General features: G+C 44.4%; 1 protein-coding gene across 10 annotated transcripts in view; it reads right to left on the bottom strand.

The window, feature by feature from the left end:
- LOC129835072 (calcium/calmodulin-dependent protein kinase type II delta chain) overlaps positions 1 to 24,546 on the bottom strand; it is a 111,392-nt gene that overhangs the window by 31,416 nt on the left and 55,430 nt on the right. For 4 of the 10 annotated variants that reach the window (XM_055900428.1, XM_055900432.1, XM_055900430.1 and 1 more), the window contains exons 3-7: positions 17,496 to 17,555; positions 14,073 to 14,127; positions 10,254 to 10,319; positions 8,473 to 8,545; positions 2,022 to 2,124 (exon numbers count right to left, since the gene is read on the bottom strand). In XM_055900428.1, the coding sequence (XP_055756403.1) occupies positions 2,022 to 2,124; positions 8,473 to 8,545; positions 10,254 to 10,319; positions 14,073 to 14,127; positions 17,496 to 17,555 (357 nt within the window). Of the gene's footprint in view, positions 1 to 2,021; positions 2,125 to 8,472; positions 8,546 to 9,419; positions 9,493 to 10,253; positions 10,320 to 10,536; positions 10,683 to 14,072; positions 14,128 to 17,495; positions 17,556 to 24,546 lie in introns of those variants that run through there. The other 6 variants (XM_055900427.1, XM_055900431.1, XM_055900429.1 and 3 more) reach the window with 3 other exon arrangements.

Raw genomic sequence — 24,546 nt, 5'->3', positions numbered from 1 at the left:
ATAACAGTAGCGAGGCTATATACAGGGGGTACCATTACAGAGTCCATGTGCGGGGGCACCAGTGTTTAGTCCCAGAGTCCTTAGCTTAGTGATGAGCTTTGAGGGCACTATGGTGTTGAACGCTGAGCTGTAGTCAATGAATAGCATTCTCACATAGGTGTTCCTTTTGTCAAGGTGGGAAAGGGCAGTGTGGAGTGCAATAGAGATTGCATCATCTGTGGATCTGTTGGGGCGGTATGCAAATTGGAGTGGGTCTAGGGTTTCTGGGATAATGGTGTTGATGTGAGCCATGACCAGCCTTTTTTCAAAGCACTTCATGGCTACAGACGTGAGTGCCACGGGTCGGTAGTCATTTAGGCAGGTTACCTTGGTGTTCTTGGGCACAGGGACTGCTTGAAACATGTTGATATTACAGACTAGGTCAGGGACAGGTTGAAAATGTCAGTGAAGACACTTGCCAGTTTGTCAGCGCATAATCAGAGTACACATCCTGGTAATCTGTCTGGCCTTGTGAATGTTGACCAGTTTAAAGGTCTTACTCACATTGGCTAAGGAGAGCGTGATCACACAGTCGTCTGGAACAGCTGATGCCAAAGTACTTCTAAAGTTTGTGTGTCTTTAGATATGGTTTAGAATCAAATACGGCCTGTAAAGCACAGTACATGCTTAGTTACACCCCGGGGCTACATAGTAAACAACAAAACATTTCATAGGGTGAACAAAATATATAAAAGACAGGGAAGTCATGTTTTTGACTACACTGGGCCTTTCAAGTATTGTTAAATTAAGGCAAGAAAACGGGTCCACTGAACAGGCTACCTGTGCATTTATACGTTTTGAGTATTGGGCGAAAAGTTTTTAAAATGTACCACTTACTCCTGAAATTGGCACCAAAGAGACATATTTTTTTATTACATACATCTCTGCTGTAAAATGTGCTAGAGAAGGTGTTCTCTTCAAACAGGTGAGGCCATTTTTAATTGTATAATCCTGTCGGAATTTGAGACTGTTTTAGTGTAGAGAAACGTAAGTAATATTTACAACTTTTAAAAATCGTTTTGGTGCAGATTTCATGTGTAAGAGATGGGAATAATACTGTGAAATTGTGAAAATTATGATAACGCCTTTTAGTGTAAGAGCCATTTGAAAAGACCGCCTGCAATTTCAGCCTGTTTTTGCGGGATGGAGTTTTGGCCTGCCTGGTGTCATCACCAAATTAGACTAATAACAAAGAGTTCCAAACCGCTCTGCCAATAACAGTTCATGTCACGTTCCTGACCTATTTCTGTTAGTTTGTTGTATGTGTTAGTTGGTCAGGACGTGAGTTTGGGTGGGCATTCTATGTTTTCTGTTTCTATGTTGGTTTAGGGTTGCCTGGTATGGCTCTCAATTAGAGGCAGGTGTTTGGCGTTTCCTCTAATTGAGAGTCATATTTAGGTAGGTTGTTTCACAGTGTTCGTTGTGGGTGGTTGTCTCCTGTGTTAGTGTTTGTTGCACCATACAGGACTGTTTTGTGCGTTCTTCGTTTTATGTAGTCATTTTTCCTGTTGTGCGTTCTTCGTGTTTTATGTAAGTTCGTATGTTCAGGTTTGTCTACATTCGTTTTGTTATTTTGTTAATTATTTCAAGTGGTTTCGTTTCGTGTTTTTCCCGTCTTGTTTAATTAAAATTATGTCATTTCAAAACGCTGCGCCTTGGTTCAATCCATGCTCCTCCTCTTCGGATGAAGAGGAGGAGGAACCCCGTTACAGTTCATTTCCCCCTCCCCACTCAGACCACTCCCAGTCCTAGCAAAATTTGTGCTTGAAAAATTGCTCTTTGCTAAGAAGTTCTGTTATTTATTTTTTTTACCATTTTAATTGAAAACAGTCACATTAAGGTCATTAATTGTTACCTAGAAATTATTTGATATTTAGATAAAAAATGGCTGCATTGGACATTTACAACAAGTCTTCAAATGGACAGCCATGTTTGGGATCCTTGATGATATTTGAACAGTTTTCTGACTGACTGGTACTCACCGAACCATGCCTGCTGGTCTCCCTGCACCTCGATGGCCAGACCAAAGTCTGCCAACTTCACCGCTGCTCCCTTCAGCTTACTGGCTAGGAGCAGATTTTCAGGCTTGGAGTGGAGAGAGAGAGGGAGAGACAGGATTTCAAAACTTCTCATATAGCAATATACATGAAAATGAACATGTCCGCAATAATATATTAGAAAGTAGGCGTATTCTGTCTAGTATTTTGGGTGATATCCACACTGGGTTGTACAACCTAGACGGTGGGTCATCTCACCATTGAAAAATGGTATGATCCCCACTATACCTACAAAAGTATGTGGACACCCCTTTTAATTATTGGATTCAGCTATTTCCGCCACGCCTGTTGCTGACAGGTGTAATAAAATCGAGCACACAGCCATGCAATCTCCACAGACAAACATTGGCAGTAGAATGGCCTTACTGAAGAGCTCAGTGACTTTCAATGTGGCACCATCATAGGATGCCACCGTTCCAACAAGTCAGTTCATCAACTTTCTGCCTTGCTAGAGCTGCCCCGGGATCACAGAGTGCTGAAGCGCGTAAGAATCATCTGTCCTCGGTTGCAACACTCACTACCGAGTTCCAAACTGCTTCTGGAAGCAACGTCAGCACAAGAACTGTTCGTCAGGAGCTTCATGAAATGGGTTTCCATGGCCAAGCAGCCGCACACAAGCCTAAGATCACCATGCGCAATGCCAAAATGCCAAGCGTCAGCTGGAGTGGTGTAAAGCGCGACCATTGAACTCCAGAGCGGTGGAAACGCGTTCTCTGGAGTGATAAATCACACTTCACCACCTGGCAGTTTGACGGACAAATCTGGGTTTGGCGGATGCCATGAGAACGCTGCCTGCCCCAATGCATAGTGGCAACTGTAGTTTGATGAAGGAGGAATAATGTTCTGGGGCTGTTTTTCATGGTTCGGGCTAGGCCCCTTAGTTCCAGTGAAGGGAAGTTTTAACGCTACAACATGCAATGATATTCTAGACGATTCTGTGCTTCCAACTTTGTGGCAGGCCCTTTCCTGTTTCAGCATGACAATGCCCAAGTGCACAAAGTGAGGTCCATACAAAAATGGTTTGTCGAGATCGGTGTGGAAGAAATTGACTGGCCTGCACAGAGCCCTGACCTCAACCCATCAAACACCTTTGGGATGAATTGGAACGCCGACTGAGAGCCAGGCCTAATTGCCCAACATCAGTGCCTGACCTCACCAATGCTCGTGGCTGAATGGAAGAAAGTCCGTACAACATTGTTCCAACATCTAGTGGAAAGCCTTCCCAGAAGAGTGGAGGCTGTTATAGCAGCAAAGGGAGGACCAACTCCATATTAATGCCCATGATTTTGGAAATGAGATGTTTGACGAGCAGGTGTCCACATACTTTTGTGCATGAAGTGTATAACCAAATGCCATTAACCAAACTATATTTTGCCACATTACTATGGCAATCCCCTCTATAACCCATTCATAACTCCTCGTCAGTACTGTGTAATAATGAACTCCATCGTGTCCCCTCCTATGTCCCCGTGGGGCCAATGCATGTTCACCGTCACCAAGCCCCCTCTCTAGGGGAAAAGCTCTCTACGACTCAATGCTCTCACTCAACACACACTGGGGGACAATATTACACCAGCTACATCCGTGTTGAGTAACAGGATTGACACTGATACGGACACAGCAAAGAGAGTGGACCACAGCTTGATCTTCACAAAGACACATGAGAGTGTGTAATAAGCCACATGCCGTCAGGCTACCGTCCCAGCCCAAGGGGCGGGGCTACAAGGTCTGAGGTCGACAGTGACTCATGCATAGTCCCCGTCGGAACAGGAAGGGGAGGGGCTTAGAGAACAGGTTACAGTTTGATGAATAACGCATTTGCTGACATTTTCAAAGCGGCTTCTAGGAGTCTAAATTGGAAATAATTCAAGAGAAATAGACTTAATGTAATAAACAGGAGATGTGAGTAGAAGCTGTTTCAGCTACTTTTTGGAACGAAGCTGCTTTGCTTGTGGGGCAAATACATTAGTGACAGTACCCCAAGAACAGTATGTCAGTGGACTGACCACTTCTATGGCCTAGATCAGTGGTCACCAAACTTTTCTCAAGATCACTTTGAGTCAAAATGCAAGACGAGATCTAATGCTTCGATTTTTTGGGGGGAAAACTTAAAAAACGGAAGCCTACACAACATTAACCAATTAAAAACAGTTCTGCAGCAGAGGTTTGTGCAGTAGGCTATAGGAACAATATGTTATCACTGCATATTGGCTATGCTTGAATTACTAGTTAGGCACAGCTGAGTGAGCATAATAATTGGCTTTAGTTTATTTTACTGGACTGATGGCCTGCATCTGATGGTCAGTCTGAGGGGTGGGAGGGAGCGGCGGTGAGGCTGCCTCTCACCCGACTCACCGTCCCTCCCCTCTCGCTACCTCCACTAAAAAGAAAAAATGGGACACAGTGTTCCAGCTGATGGCGAATCTCAAGTCGCACTGCATGAATTCTGCCTCATGCACCAACTCATGTTGTTACGCCGACGACCAGAGAAAGTGAAATATTCCACGACAAGCCGCTAACAATAACAACGTATGATTATCGGAACACTTTGCTATTCTCCTTCATTGCAGTTGCGTGGAAGTGAAAGTACGGAGAATGGACATTTTATGGCTTATAAAAATGTTGGGACAAAGTGTTGGACATTAGCCTCCCGGGTGGCGCAGTGGTCTAGGGTACTGCATCGCAGCGCTAGCTGTGCCACCAGAGACTCTGGGTTCGCGCCCAGGCTCTGTCGCAGCCGGCCGCGACCGGGAGGTCCGTGGGGCGACGCACAATTGGCCTAGCGTATTCTTTGAGTCTCTCTCTAGTCATGTTTTTAAAAGTTTGAGGTTTATTGTTACAGTCTGGAAACTGTGCAGCCAGTGGTAGGCCTATAGGTGCACTTGATTCTCTGAGCCTGTCGGGTAGTTCTACCTTCAGACACGTGAAATGGTTGAAATACCTACCGCCAACAGCGCGAAACAAGTAAAAAAATAGGAACGCAAGGCTTTACACTGTTGTTTTTTTTACAGAAACGTTTGGTAATCGACTAGGAATGCCTTGGAGATCAACCAGTCGATAGCGATCAACCGGTTGGTGACCACTGGCCTAGAAATTGCATATGGTGGAGAAAAAACCCAAAAGGAATCAATTCGTCAACATCATATAGCATCAAATCAAATAAGGTAAATTGATGATCATTCGTTGGTGCAGTTAGTAGAGCATTTGTGAGTTGTGATTCGTGCAGATCTGTGGGCGAGGACGGGGCTCACATGCTACGGTTGGGGGGTAAGTGCAGTCAACAGTGCCATGCAGTCATTGCAAACGCCCCTACTAACCCAGCCTCCCTTCCCCACCCAAAAATCATGTAACCTGTGCGATGTGACCGGAAGGGGCCAGTTAAAAATTTTAAGAATCTCAGCCTCATAACATCCTTACAGCATCAATCATATAGACCAGGGGTACCATACGAGGTCCGGAGCCTGCTGGTTTTCTGTTCTATCTGATAATTCATTGCACACACCTGGTGTCCCAGGTCTTAATGCAGGGTAACAATGAAAAAAGGCAGTGGAACTGGCTTCGAGGTCCAGAGTTGAGTGTAAGGGCTATAGAGTCTTCCTTATAACACATCATCCCTAAAGAGCTTTATATAATATGCTTCATAACCAAATAGCTATTATGGAAGACTCAATATGACTAACAATCCCTAAATAGGCTGATCGATACGTTGTAATCTAATCTGAAAGCACATATGAGAGCTATAGTCCCTAGCTAGTGTAGCTTTCAGGACTGGGTAAATTAATTTGTGTGTGTGTGGAACCTATCTAGCTCACTTGTGATCAGGATTTACACCCAGTCCTCAGGGCTCCTGTGTAATGGGTCTAATTTAATTCAGGTCTCGCAGCCATAAAGATGTAATTATTACTAGCCTGGGTGGCCTTACCGTATCTACTGCAACCGGGAAAGGTGCACTCGGCTTTCAGTCACACACACACAACGCTGACAAATTCACCCGTCTACCCTCACGCATATCTCGCACTTACTATTCCTCAATCTCCTAGCTATAATCGGTCTCAATCTCGACTTCAGGGATTTAAACCAGTGGCTTGGTATCTAAACCTAGAGGGAGCGGGGAGTCTACGGGAGGGCAGTGGAGGGAGAGAGAGAAAGAGAGAGAGAGAGGACAGGGACAGCCCTGGTATCTAATGCAGCCGTCCAGACCAGCATCATCCAGAGTGGCTTGACGTCCCGTGTGGACAGACAGAGGAAGAGAGAGAAACAGCGTCAGTGATTAGAGCAGCTGGGAGGAAGAGGAGGGGAGATTGGCCAGAGGGAATGAAGGAGGACAAGAGGGAAGAGTTCAGTTAAGGGTAAAAGGGGGGGGGGGGGGGGGGGGGGGGGGACAGAAGAGGAGCGAAAGAAAGAGGATGAGGCATGAAAAAGGAGACGGACAGATGAGCAGGGATAACGAGACGGAGAGGAGGAGGTAGACCTGAACAGAGTGCCGTCAGCGTCGAGTCCGACAGAAGTCAATGAGTCTTGAGGGAACAGCTTGAGAGGGATGTCGGGTCTGATGCAGTCAGTCTGTGTGTGCTCTGGTGGAAACAGTCTAGAGTGCCAACTGCTTAACTGTGTCCAACCAACTTTAGGTTGGTTGGATACAATGGTACCGTTCAGTACAATTACAGTGTGTCAAAATTACTATATGCATGTGTATGAGTGTGTGCAGGTGTGTCAATATGGATACTCCACCAACACACACGTACACACACTCACACTGTAGGTCAAACCAGTGTGAAGAGATGGCCTTTCATCGACCTCTTTCATGCTTTGTTTTGTTCATATTTGTTTAGTTTTTTGGTCTATTCTGCCGCTCCCCATGGTAACAAGCTGGTAGCAGCCAATCAGAGCACTGACTGAGAGGGCCTCGGCGAATGCAAACGCAGGGTGATTATTTCAGGAGTGAAATTGTGCTCCTGGCTGCACCTGGCTCATTTGATTAGCAAATTTGAGTTCTGAAACTTGCCATGACGGCAATGACTGGGGGGGATTGGAGAAGGGGTGTAATAAGAAGGTCGTTAGATGAAATGTGTGACTTTTGATATTTTAAGTAGAAATTGTGCACCAATATAGATATATATAGACCACATGAACAATTCAATAAATTAGATTTTTTTATATGAATAAAGACTTGCTAAAGAAAATAAAATCTGCATTTTGACATGTCTCTCTGTGTACCCTATGATGTCCAGGAAGATGTTAACCCACTTAACACAAACATTTCTCCAAGTTTTCACCATCATTGTAAAGCCCTAGTTATTTTTTTGCTTTGACAAAGTCATTTCTGAAGATGATTATTTAAATGTCATTAGTGATTCAAACCTGTCCCTCATTTTAAGGCCAACCCTGTTATGTGAACTGAACTCGTTTTAATATGATGAAACTACTATTCCTTTTAAAATATGTTCTTCAAAAGAACATCAAATAGTCAAATCATAGTGTAAAAGCAGGTGAGCTGTTTCTACTCTTTGTGGCCATTTTCTGGTGTTTTGTGGCGGGAAACTGAGTGGGTCGAGCATGACGACACGTCAACTCTGTTACCCATAGATATAGACAGGCTAGAAATGTTTTAACAAATATCTTTTTTTTTTTTGGTGAAGATTGCATTCAATTACAACTCCCTGTCGCACACAATGAGCTTCCATTCCCCATCACAAGGGAATTCATACCCGATTTAAGTTAAAATCACAGCCATGTTACTTTATTTGGGCACCTAATAAGCACTTAATTGTATTTTTTGTAATTTAGCCTCGAGATGGGGAAACTTGTTGCTTTAAGTTGAATATTTGCTCTTTATGACAGAATTAGTCGAAAGACTCAACAATGGCAAGTCTCCATCTACTTGGACAACGTGACAATTTCATCCTACTCATCGTATTATTATTTTGTTTAACAAGCCTGATTTTATGCACCATTGAATTGGAGCGATTGCAGGTCCTATTTCCGTGCCTATTAACACCTCTGTCACTGTTCTGAAGACAAACACAGTGCGTCAGTGTGGGTGTGGACGTAAAAGGTCGACATGCCTTTCCAAAAGTCCCAAATAAGATAAATAAATAAATAATAATTTCTGTAATTACCATTTCATCAGCTTTTAACTGGCCAAGCAGTCACTAATGCAGTGGAAAAGTTCAAACTCATAATTTGACCCTGCGCCTCCCATGTCTCAACTGAAAAAACGTGTCAGAGACAGTCTATCAAAGTTCTTAACCCTCAAAGTCAAACGGATGAGTCTGAAAGTCAGTCAGGATGAATGGGGTCTCCCTGCAACTAGAAGAGTTGGAGGGAGAGGAAGAAGAGGAAGGGCTGTGTTTGGCTTCCCAGCATCTCTACTCACCTTCAGGTCGCGGTGGACCACGCCCATCTGGTGGCAGTGGAGCACGGCCTCTAGGATCTGCTGAATGCAATGACTGCATGCAAACACCAGGGGGCGTGGGTTAGTGACAAGCTCACACTCACTGTGTGCCGTGCGTTCTCCTTGAGACTGGGAGGGGGGGGGCAGCAAGGGTGGTGGAGGTGGCGGTTGGGATGATGTTTAGGCCATTGATTTGTTAATATCTCTCCATCTATCACCCCTATAATACTAGTACCCCAGTGTAGAGCCAATGTATTTACCCAATTGAATGTGACTGCTTTGACTATAAGGTGAAGGCAAGATTGTAGATATTCTAATAAGTGAATGGGGCATAGGTTAGACAAAAGTGTGCTCTGATTGGACCATTAAGAACAAGGACATCTGGCTATGACATCATCACCCACCACCCCCACCCACTGTCCCCCCCGGGTCTCAAAACAGAAGTGGTGTTAGCTCCCCGCTGGCTGTGAGCTCGACCCTGGGGAGGGTGAGGAGGAGGGAGGGGGATGAATTGATCCTATTTATATCCCTCTCAAACCAGAAGGAGGCTTATCAAATACACCCAGGACCCAGGCTCACAGCAGGCGTTCAGAGCAGAGAAACGAGGACCGGAGAGAGATGCTACATGCACATCGTCTTTGGGTTTACAGAGGAGGCCAAGGTGAGCTGTGTCCCCCCCCTCACCGCCCTGCCGCGCCCGCGTGGGACACCTGACCTCAGCCACGAGTAGTGATTGGTGGAAGGCTGGAGGGGTCAGGGTGGCTGCTGGTAGGGGATTGGGTTTGGAAGAGAGGAAGAGGAAAGCAGCTTGTGGGGTTACAGGGTGAGGGGGGGGTGGATGTTAATTGGTGGTGGATTTCTGGTGGACGGATGGGCAGGCAGGCGAGGGGGCCGGCATGGTGCCAGCATAGCCTCTGTTGTGTACTAACCTTCATGTCCCTGTGAACTATACCACTTTGGTGACAATGATTTACACTTTCTAGAATCTGCTGTATGCATTGGCTGTGGAGGAGAGAGACAAGGCCAGAAGAAGCGAAGAGGAGAGAACACACATCAGAAGAAGAAAAAACACACCAAAAAAAATGCCGAAAACGAGAAAGGCCAGCGAAACTATAATATCAAAAGTAAAAACTCAAGAGAGAAGCAGAGTAAATTTCACATTATGTTCTACCACTTCATCTTTTGGAGAGTGATCATGCTATTTCGGTCACAAGAATGCTAATTGACATTCAATATCAGAAATGACAAAAAGGACTGAATCTTTTTAACAGTCTTACTTTAAACTGAACATTACTTTTTGGAATGAGTAGAAACATCCATGTTAAAATGATAGGATCTCAAACTCAGGTCTCTGTTTGTTAAATGAAGTACGCTATACAGGAAGAAATAGATCTGCAGACGGCAGCCTCGGGACAGGAGAGCAACAGAAAAACGGAAGAAAAACAGACGACAGAAGATTATCTTCATAAGATACGTTACAGACAACACACACACACAGATATCATAAACACTTTTACTAAATGACAGTAACAAAGAGAAGGAGGGTGCATGCAGTAACGCACACGTATAGATTGTGTGCACACACATACAGTGTTATGTAGACGCAGTAACTAGTGTCATTTTTAAACTCTAATGAGGAAAAATCCACTAAGTCTATTGTGCACAACTAAGTGAACTAGAATGTGTGCTTTTTACATCCACTGACATGTGTTTGACTAGACCAGTAACATAGTTGCTGTTAAGTGAGTCTGTGTGAACCTGACCTGGCGTCCGCTTCGCTGTAGTACTCTCTGGCCACGATGTCCTCAAACAGCTCCCCGCCAGTCACCCTGGAAGAAAAGGGGAATACGAGACGTGTTAATTCCATGCTAGAAGTTCGCAAAACAGTGGGAGACCCGGAGAACGAGGGTTGCAATCAGCTATGCAAATCTGCCTTTCAGGCATCTCCGAGAAGGAGAGAAACGACATTTCTAGAGACACACAAAAAGATGTCCCGATTCTGGACAAAAGAGCAAATATGCTTGTGCTTTCTGATCATTAGAATACCATTAGACACTCCTCCAACGGTGTTAGAATAAAACATGTAGTCCACATATTAGATTGGAATGCATTCCTGTGTATTCCAGTGAGCTAAATGTCCCAAATCGTAAGTGTTATTCCAAGGAACTGGGCAACACAGGAGGTGGGAATGTTTCATGTAACCACTCGTGGCACTAGAACGACACCAGACGGTTATTCTTGGGCTGTGTTCAGAGTGCAACAAAAAAACGCAGTCAAAACGTCCAATGGATTCTCGCAACGCTTTCAGTTTGTTCCATATAACGTCGTAGTCAAAAGTGGTTGTTCGTTGAATGAATGCACTCAAATATAAAGGCAGCTGTATGTAATAGAACTATATGTGTTTTACCTTTATTTCACGGGCAATGTAATTCGCCTCATTTGTCTTATCGTTTGTTGTCCTTCTTCTGGCCAGGTTTATTTGGGTAAAAGGAAGGAAAAGCTTTCATCCCCGCAATTCACTAATCTCAGCTGCCTAAGAGCGGCCCTTAGTCAAATTAAATGCAGCATTTTAAATAAATTGGGACCGATTTCCCCTTCCAGCTGCCAAATTAAACACTGCCAAACTGCTGCCAATACACAAGGGAGTGAGAGAGAGAGATGGAAAGATAGTGGAAGTAATGGGCAGAGAGCTGGATGGACTGTTTGAAAGAACGAGGGAGAGTACTGTAGACGTAATGTTTTTCTTCTGGAGTGATATTGATGTGCGTCAACAAATGGTGAAATATGGATGTAACGTGCAATGACGTAGCACATGAAGAAACACAGACATTGTTGCTGGGGAGAGAGCTATATGGAAAGTACGCTAATCAAATCACTCAGATCAAAAGGCTAGCGTTCAAACTAACTGTGATGCATCGTAGGTGTCACGATCGTCATAAGGAGTGGACCAAAATGCAGCGTGGTATGTTTCCATCCTTTTTATTAGGAAGAGAAAACTCAAATAACAAAAACAATAAAGCGAACAACCGAAACGTGACACAGGCAACTATACATAGACAAGATCCCACAAAGCACAAAGGAGAAATGGCTGCCTAAATATGATCCCCAATCAGAGACAACGATAAATAGCTGCCTCTGATTGGGAATCATACCAGGCCAACATAGATATATAATTACCTAGATGACCCACCCTAGTGGTCAGGGCGTGACAATAGGAGCCAGGCAAACAGAACTCGAAACCAATACATACTTTACTGTGTCCCCTCTAAATACAGCCCTGAGTTTTTCCCTGTCCAGATGACCTCACCAAGGGAAAATTCCAGGGCATTAATTGGCTTTAACTAGGGCCCAGAGTTTCAGGAAATACTCAGAGCCCTATTTATTGAACATAGGCCATCTCCATAGAGGACCGAGACAGGGAGTTCCAGCCCACTTTGACATCTGTGGAGCATAAGGTTAGTTTTGGCATGCTGCCATTGGAAATAAACACACTTGATCAGCCAATGGATTAACCTTGTAATCCTTAAAGGAGATGGGCGTTTTGTCTATTTAAAATACCCTGTGGGGCGGTGGTATATCCCAATTTCTCACTACATCAGAGTCTACGAGAAGATTAGACTGTTAAGAGTAACTTACAAGCCCATCACATTATGATTTGACTAGAGGGTGAGAAAACAATAGTACACCCACTCATACACAGTAAGTACCAGTGGAAACAGAACTGTAAAATAAAGTGCTGTCTACTGGTAGGAATAAGTAAGGAGTGTTTAAGTTCAGGGACAGACTCCTGTGCAGAGGAACATTAGGGGAAGAGGAGAGGGCTGGGCGTTCAGCCTTTAGCCACACTTAAAATAAGGACCCCCCCCCCCGCGCAGTGTAGAGCAGGGACACAAACAGCCTGGACGGCTGCATTTACGCACGCATCTTTATTGCCTTTGGGGCCACCTTCAGAGCTGCCCACTTATATTTCCATAAATATGAATCATGTAAATATCCATGGGGGCATGAGTCGAGCGATGCCTCAAAACTCCGCGTTGACACCTCTGAACAAACATACACATTTACAAAATATTCAAAGCATTAACAATGCAAAACATTGCTCACAGACCAAAAGTGTGGAGCTCATGAACTTATCAGCATCTTTGCAAGCTTGGTCAGCTCCGAACCAATGATAATTGTGATGAACCCTTCTCTTCTTTGGATTATTATGTAAATTCACCCGGAAGGCAGCGGTGAAGAGAAAAGGAAACCGACAGAAAGTAAGCCGATGAAGGGAAGATGGTACTGGTGAACAGAACCTAGGAGAGGAGGTGATCTACGGAGCACATCTGTGTTAGTTATTCCCACGTCCTGCTTGGAGAGCTTCTTGAGACACACACATATATGGATGTGTGTGTGTGTCCCTCTATTTGAACAACTAAACTGTGGCTCTGTACAGTGAGCATATTCATTATCTAGACCTAAACCTATTCAACTCAATTAACTTTCATCTTAGGAGAGCTTATAGATCCAATAGCATTGTAGGCCTACTGAACTAGGTGTGTAAAGGATACTGTAAATATCTCAGAAAGCCAGAAAGGGATTGTTTCTGGTCACTGTAGGACATTGTAGCCGAAGCCATGTCTTTTTTTTTAGGAGGTAGATCAGCTTTAATATCGCAGATAGATTGTGGCTTCCATCAATGTAATTGTCAGCATTTTTTTGTAAATATATTTTCCTTTATTATTTACTGCTAACCCTACCACCCCTAACTGGAGTAAACTAATGGACAACAACACGTAGGCTTCTACTTCCAGCTTCTACATACTATATACATTTTATGAACACAGTATATTTAACAGCAGTTATCTTTTGTTTGTTTTAAATCCCATCCCCTCCCATCTCTCAATACCGTCTAGTTTTGATTTCTATTTGACATATATTTTTAAACTGTGCTGTTTCACACGTTCTCAACCTTTCTATTCTCATAGTTTCTACAGATTGCAAATAAAAAAAGATACATTTTTTTGCAAAAAGTATTTTTATACTATTGATCGATTGACTATGACTTTTAAAAATCACCCAGCAGTTCAATTTGCAGCGTTAGCTCCATGTAAATGTTGCAATTCTTTAGCCATTCCTGGACCTGCGACCAAAAACAAGCTACATATGGACAGTACCGAAACAAATTATCTCATGATTCTGTCTCTTCGCAGTGCAATGGAATTGGTACATTGAATATCTCTTCCCAACTATTTTGAAATCTATATGGCACAGCTGTCCATTTTTTGGTCCCTAAATGAAACTGGTATACTTTTTTATTTATCCCAACTTTCTTGAACCAATTTTGGTCTTTAATGCAGGGCCGACAGACAAGTTCCTTACTTTCTCCTCCTTCCACTCGCCTCTTCCACGGTAATGCTGCAATTAGTTGATTGTACATATCAATTTGCATATTTGAGTTTAACCATCATTTTTGTTTTATTATTTTTTCCCGTCTTTTCTGGTGGATCAAAAAAAAGCCATGTCTTACATACACCACTGGTTGGTTGGGGTTGATGGGTTTTATAGAGTGACACACAATAAAGCAGGTTTGAACTTACAAGTCAAAGACCAGATAGTGGAATCCCTCCTCTGATATGCTGTCATGGAGCCTCACTGTGGAAAATAGAGGGGGGGAGAGAGAGAAAGTCTGATTAGAAATGATCCCTCTCAGACGGACCCATTCAGTTATTCAGACAGCTAGCGTGTCAGTGTGTGTAGTCTGATGCTTGTGCATGCCTGGGTGTGTGTGTGCCCGGCAGGCAGGCAAAGAAAAAAGGTCAGGGAGGAAGAGAAAAACTCATCCATTACACAAATTACCCTGAAACGCCCCCGATCCTGCCAGACCTCACTATATTCAATCCATAACAGACCTCAGACAAACTTCCCATTCAGCTCACCGAGACAGACACAGATAGTAGTACAACCAATGCAATACAGCAGCCTCGCATTTAAATCTACACGTCCAAATCTTCAGCGTTCGAATATTAATGCGATTTTTCATTCCGCGTGTCAGGAGATGTCTCGTTGATGTATCGTCACAATAAACCTTTGTTATGTTGCCAGTGTTTACAACATGGACTTTAAATCAATTATGAACGCTTAAGCACACAAATATCACATGCCCTATAATGTACACAAGGTTTCTATAAGACTTTGACAGATAATACAGTACACGCTATACATGTGTCCTGTTGAAGTATTAACGTACGGGTGGAGTGCTCAGCACACTTTATTCAGAGCGGTTTTCTTCAACGTGTGACGGCAGACCCTTTTGTATCTGAATGCCAAGGGCTACACACACCCTCATGCAGTCAACAACCACAATTAGGCATTGCTGTGTTTCAATTGGTCAGTAGCACAGGTCTGCTGGTCAACAGGCCCAGCCAAATCTCTGTTCCATTTTCAGGCTTTTGGGTCCCTGAACATGTGTCGCACACCCAGATAACATTGGAGAGAGTAATTAACACAAAAGAGGAAAATTACTTCCCTGAGTGATATTACACAGATGGATGGCAGTGATTGAGGGTGGGATGGGGGAAGGCGAAAGTAAAGGAGAGAGGAAAAGGGTAAGAGAAAATAGCCAGCACAAAAGGGTGAGAAAAGAGTGCAAAATCAATTGAGAGAGAGGAAAGACAACAAGAGAAATGCCCTCTTTCTCTAAGAATCCACTCATGTCTTCATTAGTTCTATTCCTGACTGACATCTCTATTGTCATGGCGACCTTAAGGAGCGGGATGGCTCTACCGGTTGGATATAGACGCCTACGAGGCGATCACTACGTGCACCAGCCAATCAGAGAATGAAACAGAGACGGATGACCTCGAAGAAGAAAAGGGGATGGACCTAGAAATACTGTAGAAATACGGGAACTGGGTCTTCATTCATTTGAATCAATTGGGGTATTATCGCTATAGTTAAGTCCTTAAATAATGTGTAACTCTGTGTTGATGCTTGTGTCGCACTGCTTTGCTTTATCTTGGCCAGGTCGCAGTTGTAAATGAGAACTTGTTCTCAACTAGCCTACCTGGTTAAATAAAGGTGAAATAAAAAAAAGATTTTTTTAAAACATGGGGTAGCGATTGAGACATCACCCTAAGAGGATAGAGCCTGAAACCTGAGATAAATGAGATGCATGGTTTGATGGTATAATAATTAGGCAGGATAGTATCCATCCTGCTAGGCATTTGTGTTATCCCGTAAACCACATTAAGGCAAGGCTAAAAAACATAAAAAGAGCCCGGGATCCCATTGAAACTGAGGCTTCACGGAGGCTGTTCTTCTCACAGAACATCAAATCATGCCATCTAAAGCTGCCTAACAAAGCTCGGATTACACAACAATAGCTCCAGGGCCGATAGACACAAGGCAATCCAAAACCACCCTCTTCCTGCCAATTTTCCCCTCGCGTGCATTTTAGCGCTAAGTTGTCTTACCGACAACAGACAAACAAAATAACCCCCCTATCATCCACTCGTTCTTCCACCCCCTCAACGTTTCTGAAAAAATAGATATAAATAAAGGAAAAAAAACACCCACCCAGTGTGGTCACGTTGCTAGTGAAGTCTTAATTGGCCTCTGTGGGTTCCTTGGCAGCTTACGGGGGGGGGGGGGGGGATGGGGAAGCCACACAGATGGGGTCTGCACAAACTATCAAGAGACGACACTGCGTATGGGATGACTCAACCAGCGTTTACTCAGTGTTTAAAATGGTTTTCAGTGTCATCGAGTTTGTTTGCTTTCAAAATGAGGATAGTCTCAGGAAGTAAGGGCGTGTGTGTGGAGGTGGTATGGATTCAAAGAATGTGACTTCCCCTGATGCGTGTGAGATCCTGGGGACATATGTACAGCAGCTTTTATTATTTCTTTTTTTTACAGGAAAACAGCAGCTCCTTTCTCACTCTACTTTTTTTTAGCCATGGAGGATGGGAACAACTACTCTGGCACGGTGGGTTGGCCAGGACTGAGACAGATGGTCAATGTGTGTGTGTGTGTGTGTGTGTGTGTGTGTGTGTGTGTGTGTGTGTGTGTGTGTGTGTGTGTGTGTGTGTGTGGACAGTACACAGGCAATTATGACATACGTGTGATTGGTCTTACTTAGGGTTCCAAAGCTACCGGTAATTTACCAAAGTTACTGTCATCTTTGGTATTAACAGGTAATTTATGGCAATCTATGGTAACTTTGGTAATTTATACTTCAATAACTTTTTCTTTTTAATATTCATATAGATTTTTTTTTTAAATCTGTCCATATTGTTCCTGAGTTTCTAATAATAATAGATTAATAATAGATAAAGCTCAGAAATCCAAACCCATCACTCTGTAGCGCCTTACGGTCAGATGCCAAGGAGTTGCCATACAAGGCGGTGATGCAAGCGGTCAGGACGCTCTCGATGCATGCATAAAGTAAACCATATAGTGGGTCAATTTCCGCAACAACTAAGAGCGTTGAAGCGCGAGGCTCAACTTCTCCGCTGTTATGGTGCCCTGACGACCACGCTGTGAACAGTGTGACGTGAACCTTTGCACAGATAGTGTGTGTGAGCGGAGTCTTGCATCTCACTCATCTCAATATCTGCGGTGCTGCTCGTGTTTAACATGCTGAAACCTTCATTTTAAACACCAATGGTATTAACTAAGCTGATGGTTTATATTAAGGATCATTTTTTACAACTTGGTCATTCAATTTGATTAATTGTATATATTTCATATGCGATTAGGCCACAAAGAGGGCCAGAAATAATTACAGGGACCCAAAAGGGCCACTAGATAGATGTCTGGTGATAAATTACATAAAATCCTTGAAAGTTAACAACATTCTGGTAGTTTACTGGTAAACTTAGAACATTTTCAGTAATATACCCTCCATAGTCTTACTGCTGCCAGTGAAGGGTCAGCTGGCACATTGTCCAGAAAGAGGAGAGGGAAGAGGTTAGAGGGAGCAGGGCACTGAAGGTATAAGCCTTGTACAGCATGGGACTTACCGATATTGGGGTGCTTGAGCAGGCGACAAATCCTGGCCTCTCGCTCCAGCTTCTGGTGATCTATAGGAGAGAGACAAAACAAAAGCCATGAGTCTTGAGGCACACACCTTCACCTCGAGGGCCCGTGGGCATTCCCTCGCCTTGTGGTTAGGGTGAGTAAGTGTCATCTTTTCTCCCGTTTTCACATTCCCGTGACCACGCTAAAAGACGTCCCCCTGTTACTTCCGCGTTCCATTCGCCTTCTCGGTACGAGAGCAGTGTCAACACATTCACAAAACGATCAGATATCCAGGGTGATATTTAAAACTTCTTTGGGATAGGGGGCAGCATTTTCACTTTTGAATGAATTTAATATTTAAAGAATCAATGAGCTACAGTTGATGCCTGGTTATTATATATTATTACCACAATGGAGTCAGTGATGCCCATTTAAAAGTTGACCTCTTTGGTGAACCAGAAATATAGACTGATCTTGTTTACATAAGGTGTCTCACCATGCTGCCAACAAGATACCAGATCACTGCAACACGCATGACAGCGGGCTTTGAGCAGCCCTAACACTAATATGTGTTGATTATTTGTGACGTGAGATAATTGACATGTCAATATCACGTGCTACTAATTTCACCGCAATTATTGAATCCAAGTCCCGTCCAACTGAGTCCAACGAACTAGTAGTCTACCCCATGGTGAGGGGGACAATCATTTATTAAAGTCACGACGAGCACGTATTTGAGAACCACTTAAAACGTTTAAAATTCACCCAGGTTATTCATTGTAGAGCAACGTCACAGCGAAGCAGGACTCCAATTCCTCCAGGTTCCGCTTTCATCTCTCAAGAGGCCAACCGCTGCAGCCACTGAATTATTAATCGTTAATAAATTCAGCCGACAGAAGCAGGAAATGAACTAAATTCCGTTTCACAGAGTTTAATGTAGCGTGTCCTTCATAGATAAATCAAGACGTTGGACTGAAAAATGTTGAGAGGAAATATCCACCTGGTAGCTCAAACCAAGAGGAGAGCTAATTTTGAATTCGACTGAAGAGGGACGCGCCGAAGGACCCCAGTTTGTAGAATTAATGGCGGACGTGTTAAACATACAATACATGACCAAAATTATCATTCCAAAATCATGGGCATTAATATGAAGTTCTTCCCCGAATATCTGCTCTAACAGCTTCCACTCTTCTCAGAAGGCTTTCCACTAGATGTTGGAACATTGCTACAGAGACTTTTTTCCATTCAGCCACGATAGCATTAGATGTTGGGTGATTAGGCCTGGCTCGCAGTCAGCGTTCCAATTCATCCCAAAGGTTTTCGATGGGGTTGAGGTCAGGGCTCTGTGCAGGCCAGTTAAGTTCTTCCACACCGATCTCGACAAACCATATCTGTGTGGATCTCACTTTGTGCACCATGGCATTGTCATGCTGAAACAGGAAAGGGCCTTCCCCAAACTGTTGCCACTGTTGGATTCTAGCTTGAAATATACTTATTCATGTTACCATACTAGAACTTATTAATTACTTAACATGTATAAGGAATGTATATGTTAGGGGTCAAGGAAGGGTAAAGATGAACTAGGTGTGTGGAAAGTTACTGAGTGAGAAAAGGAGAAGAGCAGAAAGTTCCTATTCTATTCACATAGAGCTGAAGACGGAAGTTTACATACACCTTAGCCAAATACTTTTAAACTCAGTTTTTCACAATTACTGACATTTAATCCTAGTAAAAATACCGTGTCTAAGGTCAGTTAGGATCACCACTTTATTTTAAGAATCTGAAATGTCAGAATAATAGTAGAGATAATGAAAGAAAAGAAAGCTGAAATAAATCATCACATTCCCAGTGGGTCAGAAGTTCAATACACTCAATTAGTATTTGGTAGCATTGCCTTTAAATTGTTTAACTTGGTCAAACGTTTCTGGGTAGCCTTCCACAAGCTTCCCACAATAAGTTGGGTGAATTTGGGCCCATTCCTCCTGACAGAGCTGGTGTAACGGAGTCAGGTTTGTAGGCCTCCTTGCTCGCACACGCTTTTTCAGTTCTGCCCACACATTTTCTATAGGATGGAGGTCAGGGCTTTGTGATGGCCACTCCAATATGTTGACTTTGTTGCCCTTAAGCCATTTTGCCACAACTTTGGAAGTATGCTTGGGGTCATTGTCCATTTGGAAGACCCATTTGCGACCAAGCTTCAACTTCCTGACTGATGTCTTGAGATGTTGCTTCAATATATCCATATAATTTTCCTCCCTCATGATGCCATTTATTTTGTGAAGTGCACCAGTCCCTCCTGCATTAAAGCACTCCCACAACACGATGCTGCCACCCCCGTGCTTCACAGTTGGGATGGTGTTCTTCGGCTTGCAAGCCTCCCCCTTTTTCCTCCAAACATAACGATGGTCATTATGGCCAAACAATTCCATTTTTGTTTCATCAGACCAGAGGACATTTCTCCAAAAAGTACCATCTTTGTCCCAATGTGCAGTTGCAAACCGTAGTATGGCTTTTTATGGCGGTTTTGGAGCAATGGCTTCTTCATTACTGAGGGGCCTTTCAGGTTACGTCGATATAAGACTTGTTTTACTGTGGATATAGATACTTTTGTACCTGTTTTCTCCAGCATCTTCACAAGGTCCTTCGCTGTTGTTCTGGGATAGATTTGCACTTTTCGCACTAAAGAACGTTCATCTCTAGGAGACAGAACGCGTCTCCTTCCTGAGCGGTATGGCGGCTTGTGGAACCAGACTTGTGGAGGTCTACAATGATGTCAAGCAAAGAGGCACTGAGTTTGAAGGTAGGCCTTGAAATACATCCACAGGTACACCTCCAATTGACTCAAATGATGTCAATTAGCCTATCAGAAGCTTCTAAAGCCATGATATCATTTTCTGGAATTTTCCAAGCTCTTTAAAGGCACAGTCAACTTAGTGTATGTAAACTTCTGACCCACTGGAATTGTGATACAGTGAATTATAAGTGAAATAATCTGTCTGTAAAGAATTGTTGGGAAAATGACTTGTGTCATGCACAAAGTAGATGTCCTAACCGACTTATCAAAACTTTAGTTTGTCAACAAGAAATGTGTGGAGTGGTTGAAAAACAAGTTTTAATGACTCCAACCTAAGTGTATGTAAACTTCCGATTTCAACTGTATGTATTGCAGATGTCCACAATATGAATGTTCCTAAAGAGGGAGGCAAAGTGCAACAGCCTAGTTTCAGTCCTTGATAAGGCAGACCAGTTGCTGAGGAACCAGGACAATGAGGGATGAGGAACTCAACTCGAGATAAGGTTAACAGATGGCGAGAACACACTGGTGGGAGGGGGGCATCCAACCCAAAGACCATCTGATTATAGTCCTCTCTCTCACACACACACCCATGAGGGTGTGGCCATGACAATACCAGTAAGAGGAACCTACTGTGTTTCTGCCTAACAGAGAAGGACTGTCTATCTTAGACAACAAACTCTGTTTGTTCAGAACCTAAACACCCCAAAGTTGGAAGCAAAGAATCATCTAGAATGTCAGAACAGGGCTCCGGGCAGCTGAGCGGAAATGGAGGAAAACTCGCCTCCCTGCGGACCTGGCATCCTTTCACTCCCTCCTCTCTACATTCTCCTCTTCTGTCTCTGCTGCTAAAGCCAATTTCTACCACTCTAAATTCCAAGCATCTGCCTCTAACCCTAGGAAGCTCTTTGCCACCTTCTCCTCCCTCCTGAATCCTCCTCCCCCTCCTCCCTCTCTGCTGATGACTTCGTCAACCATTTTGAAAAGAAGGTCGACGACATCCGATCCTCGTTTGCTAAGTCAAACGACACCGTTGGTTCTGCTCACACTGCCCTACCCTGTGCTTTGACCTCTTTCACCCCTCTCTCTCCAGATAAAATCTCGCGTCTTGTGACGGCCGGCCGCCCAACAACCTGCCCGCTTGACCCTATCCCCTCCTCTCTTCTCCAGACCATTTCCGGAGACCTTCTCCCTTACCTCATCTCGCTCATCAACTCATCCTTGACCGCTGGCTACGTCCCTTCCGTCTTCAAGAGAGCGAGAGTTGCACCCCTTCTGAAAAAACCTACACTCGATCCCTCCGATGTCAACAACTACAGACCAGTATCCCTTCTTTCTTTTCTCTCCAAAACTGTTGAACGTGCCGTCCTTGGCCAGCTCTCCTGCTATCTCTCTCAGAATGACCTTCTTGATCCAAATCAGTCAGGTTTCAAGACTAGTCATTCAACTGAGACTGCTCTTCTCTGTGTCATGGAGGCGCTCCGCACTGCTAAAGCTAACTCTCTCTCCTCTGCTCTCATCCTTCTAGACCTATCGGCTGCCTTTGATACTGTGAACCATCAGATCCTCCTCTCCACCCTCTCCGAGCTGGGCATCTCCGGCGCGGCCCACGCTTGGATTGCGTCCTACCTGACAGGTCGCTCCTACCAGGTGGCGTGGCGAGAATCTGTCTCCGCACCACGTGCTCTCACCACTGGTGTCCCCCAGGGCTGTTCTAGGCCCTCTCCTATTCTCGCTATACACCAAGTCACTTGGCTCTGTCATATCCTCACATGGTCTCTCCTATCATTGCTATGCAGACGACACACAATTAATCTTCTCCTTTCCCCCCTCTGATAACCAGGTGGTGAATCGCATCTCTGCATGTCTGGCAGACATATCAGTGTGGATGACGGATCACCACCTCAAGCTGAACCTCGGCAAGACGGAGCTGCTCTTCCTCCCGGGGAAGGACTGCCCGTTCCATGATCTCGCCATCACGGTTGACAACTCCATTGTGTCCTCCTCCCAGAGTGCTAAGAACCTTGGCGTGATCCTGGACAACACCCTGTCGTTCTCAACTAACATCAAGGCGGTGACCCGTTCCTGTAGGTTCATGCTCTACAACATTCGCAGAGTACGACCCTGCCTCACGCAGGAAGCGGCGCAGGTCCTAATCCAGGCACTTGTCATCTCCCGTCTGGATTACTGCAACTCGCTGTTGGCTGGGCTCCCTGCCTGTGCCATTAAACCCCTACAACTCATCCAGAACGCCGCAGCCCGTCTGGTGTTCAACCTTCCCAAGTTCTCTCACGTCACCCCGCTCCTCCGCTCTCTCCACTGGCTTCCAGTTGAAGCTCGCATCCGCTACAAGACCATCGTGCTTGCCTGCGGAGCTGTGAGGGGAACGGCACCTCCGTACCTTCAGGCTCTGATCAGGCCCTACACCCAAACAAGGGCACTGCGTTCATCCACCTCTGGCCTGCTCGCCTCCCTACCTCTGAGGAAGTACAGTTCCCGCTCAGCCCAGTCAAAACTGTTCGCTGCTCTGGCACCCCAATGGTGGAACAAACTCCCTCACGACGCCAGGTCAGCGGAGTCAATCACCACCTTCCGGAGACACCTGAAACCCCACCTCTTTAAGGAATACCTAGGATAGGATAAAGTAATCCTTCTAACCCCCCCCCCCCCCTTAAAAGAGTTAGATGCACTATTGTAAAGTGGTTGTTCCACTGGATATCATAAGGTGAATGCACCAATTTGTAAGTCGCTCTGGATAAGAGCGTCTGCTAAATGACTTAAATGTAAATGTAAATTGTATGCTGTAGCATGAAGATCTCCTTTCATTGGAACTAAGGGGCCTAGTCCAAACCATGAAAAACAGCCCCAGACCATTATTCCTCCTCCACCAAACTTTACTGTTGGCACTATGCATAGGGGCAGGTAATGTTCTTTTGGCCAAACCCAGATTCGTCCATTGGACTGCTAGATGGTGAAGCGTGATTCATCACTTCAGAGAATGCGGTTCCCCTGCTCCAGAGTCCAATGGCGGCAAGCTTCACACCACTCTTTCCGACACTTGGCATTGCGTATGGTGAGCTTAGGCTTGTGTGCAGCTGCTCGGCCATGGAAACCCATTTCATGAAGGTCTCAAAGAACAGTTCTTGTGCTGACGTTGCTTCGAGTTTGGAACTCGGTAGTGAGTGTTGCAACCGAGGACAGATGATTTTTTCGCGCTTCAGCACTTGCTGGTCCCGTTCTGTGAGCTTGTGTGGCTTACTTCTTCTCGGCTGAGCCATTGTTGCTTCTAGATGCAGATTCACTTCTCAATAACAACACGTATAGTTGACCGGGGCAGCTCTAACAGGACAGAAATTTGACAAACTGACTTGTTGGAAAGGTGGCATCCTATGACGGTGCCACATTGAAAGTCACTGAGCTCTTCAGTAATGCCATTCTACTGTTTGTCTATGGAGATTACATGGCTGTGTGTTCGATTTTACACACTGGTCAGCAACAGGTGTTGCTGAAATAGCCGAATCCACTAATTTGAAGGAGTGTCCACATACTTTTGCATATATAGTGAATTAATGTTTGATAAACACTTAGGCATAACAACACATTCTCCTTGGCTTCTCCGTGTGTGCCAGAGGTAGACTGCAGAGTGATAGGGACAAAAAGTGTAGGAAACCTTAGGTGGTTCTAAATAAATAAAATGTCAGGGTACTTCTTGAACGAACTAGAATTGAAATGACCCCAACCCTGCACGTAAGCCCCTGTCAACATGACGTGCAGGGAGTTGAAGAGGCCCTTTCTTGCTGTGACATTTGAAATGTATGGCGAAGTAAATAGAGATGTGGTTTATGTACAGGTCACATGTGTTGTGAAAAGGTGCATGGCATGGGGAATTCCATAGGCAATTATATAGGAGGGAGTACACTACCGTCTTTCACCTGCAGGGGAAGCTCAATGGCTCAGAACAGATGCACGCCAGGCAGGTATTGAGGGAGTGTGTGTAACTAGGTCAATTACCAAATCCTCATCAATCCAATTGGTTAATGCCACAGCAATGCTACTCATATGTCAGGGAATCTGTGAGTGTATGTCTTGTAACACAATTTAAAAAATGTTGTGTGATTCATCTGTGTGCCTCATTTGAGCCATATTGGACAATGCCTGATTCCTTGAAGGATTTCTCTCGAGACATCAGGATATATATAACACCATTTGTCCATCTCTAATCCACCATCTTTGATCAAACCTGAACTTCACAGGGCTCT

This window comes from Salvelinus fontinalis, chromosome 36 (assembly GCF_029448725.1).
Source record: "Salvelinus fontinalis isolate EN_2023a chromosome 36, ASM2944872v1, whole genome shotgun sequence".
NCBI lineage: Eukaryota > Metazoa > Chordata > Actinopteri > Salmoniformes > Salmonidae > Salvelinus > Salvelinus fontinalis.
This window is presented reverse-complemented; position numbering and strand designations above follow the sequence as displayed.